Source organism: Chenopodium quinoa, unplaced genomic scaffold, assembly GCF_001683475.1.
Source record: "Chenopodium quinoa cultivar QQ74 unplaced genomic scaffold, ASM168347v1, whole genome shotgun sequence".
Lineage (NCBI taxonomy): Eukaryota > Viridiplantae > Streptophyta > Magnoliopsida > Caryophyllales > Amaranthaceae > Chenopodium > Chenopodium quinoa.
Window position 1 is genome coordinate 5,429,477 of NW_018742484.1, and position 4,378 is coordinate 5,433,854.

The 4,378-nt window shown below is 37.2% G+C and overlaps 1 protein-coding gene across 1 annotated transcript; it reads left to right on the plus strand.

Annotated features, from left to right (window-relative positions):
• The first annotated feature begins 395 nt into the window (after positions 1-395).
• Positions 396-4,048, plus strand: LOC110719524. The gene is made up of 3 exons (XM_021898476.1): positions 396-736; positions 1,702-1,764; positions 3,454-4,048. Exons 1-3 carry the CDS (start codon positions 479-481, stop codon positions 3,778-3,780), a joined length of 648 nt encoding a protein of 215 aa, XP_021754168.1. The 5' UTR covers positions 396-478; the 3' UTR covers positions 3,781-4,048.
• Positions 4,049-4,378: the final 330 nt, after the last annotated feature.

Sequence of the window (4,378 nt, forward strand, 5' to 3'; positions counted from 1 at the left end):
CATAAACTAAAACTTCATAACAACAAACAAAAGTCACAACTACAACATTTACACAGAAAATCATAATTCGAGAAGTGTTTTGCGCCCATACCTTCAATCAAACGACGAAGCTAGTAGCAACTACCTACAATTTACGCACCACCTACACCGCAGTAAACTTCTGCTCTTTCTCCGGCGACAACCACCGGCCTAGCGTCTTCGTTGGAACAGAGTACAGGACCTTCAGGGAGGAGAGAGAGTGGAGAGAAAACTAGCAATGAAGGAGAGAGAATAAGCTTCAAAGGTAATGAAATTGGTTTTTGAAAAGTAACGGGATACAACACAGTTAGCCTTCCACTTTTGTTCTTAATGCCTAGTAAATGACGCTTCTGCCCTCCTATACATTTGCTACGCCCATAGCTGCTATGCGCTAGTATGGACTCTTCCTCCGAATATTTGGCAGCTAAAGCCCTTTATTCTGCAGAAAAAGAGAACGAAAATGGTGGCAAGCAAGGCATTTGAGAAGCATGAAAACGACAATTACAGTGATGATATCAAGAAGACGAAGCTCCTTAATCAAATCGTTGAACCCGCAATTGATGAACAATCCAGAAATTACAGTGACAGTGACCAAGATGATTCCGAAGACGATGACGGTGCTCGGCCAATTGGCGAGTTTATTAGCATTTCTGATGATGGGGTTCAGAGAAAAAAACATTATAGGGCTTTTGAATTTGATGGAAATCGTTTTCAACTTGTAAGTTTTTCTTTCTTTTCTCTTAATTTTAGGGTTATTTTTTGATTTTAGAATCTGGGTTTGTTGTTTGATTTTAGAATCTGAGTTTATTGTATGATTTTAGAATCTGGGTTTATTGTTTGATTTTAGAATCTGGGTTTATTGTTTGATTTTAGAATCTGGGTTTGTTGTTTGAGTTTAGTATCTGGGGTTTATTGTTTGATTTTTGATTAGATAATGGGATATTCAATTGAATTTTCAGAAAGATGATTACTTTTTACTGTCTGCTTTCAACCCATAACTTGCAAGTTATACTTGTAGATCTCTATATTTCTGCCATTTTTTTCATTTTCTATTGCTACTTTGTTAGTGCATTCTTTGGAATATCATGAATTTGTGAAGAATTGACATCCCAAATAATTTGATTTGGTACTGGAAATTAGACTGTAAAGGATAGGTGATATTGCTGAGATTTAGGGATGTGAAGAAATGTAAAGCTATATTATTCAGTTTCAAGGGATAAATTGATAGTGTGCTGAATCTCGAGGCTGAATATAAGGTTGAAAATCATGTTTGTCAAGGAATTTTATTTGTGAACAGCAAGTATGTTGATGTGGAATTAAGTGTCGGAATAGCATAGATGAAAAGTTGTATCATGAGGAGCAATTCTAGCAGTGTGACGGGCGTATCATGCTATTTTTTCTCTTTCTTCTTCTTTCTCGTCCTTTAGACTTTAGAGTTTAGGAACACAGGCTTCTTTGCATTTCATGCTACTCCTTTTGAGTCTTGCAAAGGCAAGTTTCTTTGCAGTTTACATAACTTCGGTAGGATTTATTCCATTCAAAGAGGGGCAATATTTGATTTTTCCTATTTCTTCTTTCCCCCTTCTCAACCTAACATCCAAATGGGGGATTTTGATTTAAGTTTGAACAACTCTGTTCCCTTTTTATAAAACTGTGTTATCAACAAATGACTTTTGTATGCAGGAGGATAGTATACTTGTGACACCAGAGGAGGGGAAAGTCAAGCCTTCTGTTACAATCATAAAGGTAGGCACACCTTGTTTCTTGTTCTTAAGCATGTAAACTTTTATTTCAGATACAAATATGTATTTAACTCTTTCTGTATATGATGATAACTGGGTTGGTAGTGCACAGAGCTTGTTGTTAATAAAAGACCCCGGGGGGGGGGGGGGTTCGGGGAATCTTGGTTGCTTATCCTGTGTGAATGTTCGTGGTATAGAAAGTGTTGATGAATAAGAGACCTTTAAGGCTTTAAAATATCATTATTGTTTTCTACTCCAGTAATAGGACTTGTGGTTGCCTTCAATTCATTGGATTTCCCATAAATATTTGCTTTTTAAGGTCATACGGATTTGGACTATATTTGCTGGAAGTTTATGCAAGTGGCCAATTACTCCAGTAGTTTCTTAATGACCTTGTGTAGGTTCTTTGCTGTATGTGCCCCTATTTATGCTCATGCATGTTATCTCATTATTCTCATTTTCTCTAAGTACCATGCACTGGATTGCCTTTTCAACTTAAGACAAATCAGGTAACACATCGGCCATGTTTGGTAAATGGTTTTTTGGTGGCTTTTTGGTTAGCTTTTGGCTTTTGGCTTTTTTATATGGTCAAACAGCAAAAAAAAAGTGTTTGGTAATTGGCTTTTCATTCAGCGAAAAAGCTGGCTTTTAAGCCAAAATAAAAAAGCTGCTATGAGTAGCTTTTTTTTTTTTGTTGGCTTTTGGCTTGTTGGCCCACAAATTATCTAATAAACAGCCAACAGCCACCAACTAAATTTACCAAACACTTTTATAAACAGCCAGCATAAACAGCCAATTTCAAAAGCCATTATAAACAGCTAAACATTCTAGCTGGTCAAACAAGCCAAGTGAACCAGCCAACCGCCAATTACCAGCAGCCAACAACCATTTGCCAAACAAGGCCATCATCAAGTAGCAATGCCAATTGGGTTTGGGCTGTTATTAAGTGACTGGAGCATTCTCCCTCCATCCCTCTTTCGTTAGCCTCATTGGGTTTTGTTACTTTTTAAAATTTTGGTTGTTTTGAAGTTGATGTGTGAAATAATTGGTGGGACCAATGTAGTGTGAATGTGAGAGGAAACTAGTGGTCCCTGTACCATTTATAGCACGGGGCAAAGTCACAAACTCACAAAGACAAACATAAAGGAAATTGGGGTAAACAAAAGGGGGCAGTGGTAGTATTTTACATTGGTTGAGTGTTTTCCTTGCTAATGTAAAGAATGTTGGGTCAAGGGGAACCAAATACATGATTACATTTATAGCTTCTAAGACTTACCAGCAATGAGGTTTCACTATTGCTGGACTTTTGCCTATTGGTATACTTTCATTCAATTAAGTGTAGATGTGTATGTGTAGATCCTTCTTTTTTGACCTTTATGTTATATATATTCTGATATTTCAAGGCCATCTGTATGGTAATATCCTTGAGTTCAGACTCAATGTAAACTAGTATAACCTTGCAATGCTAAGTGATTTTTCCCCAAAGTTTTGGTGGAAAAAGTTAGTATTTCTACAATATTGCTTTGCGTGTTGTATCTGTTTTATTGATGGAATATCTCTCTATCTAGTATATCAAGGAGTATATGGTTAGCTAGATGTTAATGTTGACCATGTCCCTTTTGGCAGTTTGGTTCACTGTAGAATTAGTGGCTGCATGCTTTAGAATTAAGTTTTCTGATGCTCTGCCTGCTAGGACATTTTCCAAATTGATGGCGAGGATTTAATGGTTGGAGTACAGCGATTTTTTCGCCCTGGAGAGGTCCAGAAAACAGGAGGTGGAACATGGGAATCGAATGATGCAAGGGAGCTTTTCTACAGTTGTCACCTTGATGAAGTCCCTGCTATCTCTGTGATGCATGAGTGTGTGATACATCTTGTACCTCTTCACAAGCCAGTGCCTGACCGTAAAGAATGCCCTGGTTTCATTGTACGCAAGTTCTATGACTATGTCAATCAGAAAGTACGAAATCTCACTGACAAAGACTTCAAAGGTGTATCGCTTCAGTCTGCAGCAGGTTAGATAGTACTCTGTATTATATACTATACGTATGATTTCTGTAATAGAATATAGATGACATTTATAAAACGTAAGAGGAAGAGGCCTTTAGTTGTCGAAGTCTTGGCATACTACTGATTACTGAATATATAATTTAATATGCAAGGCAAAGTTTGTAAATAATGAACAACTTATTACAATCTTATGGTGAAGTAGGGAATAATTTTTTTTTTTTTTTTTTGAAACAAGAGTAGGGAATAATTCTTTGGTTATGAATTTATGATTTATTTTAGGGAATAATCTTGGTTTGGTTAGATTTATTTACTCTCAAGAAAAGGGGTTAATTTTATGGTCAAAGCTGTTTTACCACAATCTTATGTTGTGGTTGCACATGCTGCCTCTCCTGCCACTCTGGGTCAAAGCTGAAAGGTAAGGTTATGTTTTATCTTACCCAAAAAAAAAATAAAAAAGGGGGTGTTTGGTATGTGGGAGTTTAGGGTGGTAATGGAACTTTTAATCCCAATTCCCTTGTTTGTTTTAGACCTCCACAGATGGACGGCCCCCCATTAAAGGCCCTGAGCCCCTGACCCAGCCCTGTTTTAAACAAGGTTGACCCAGTCCA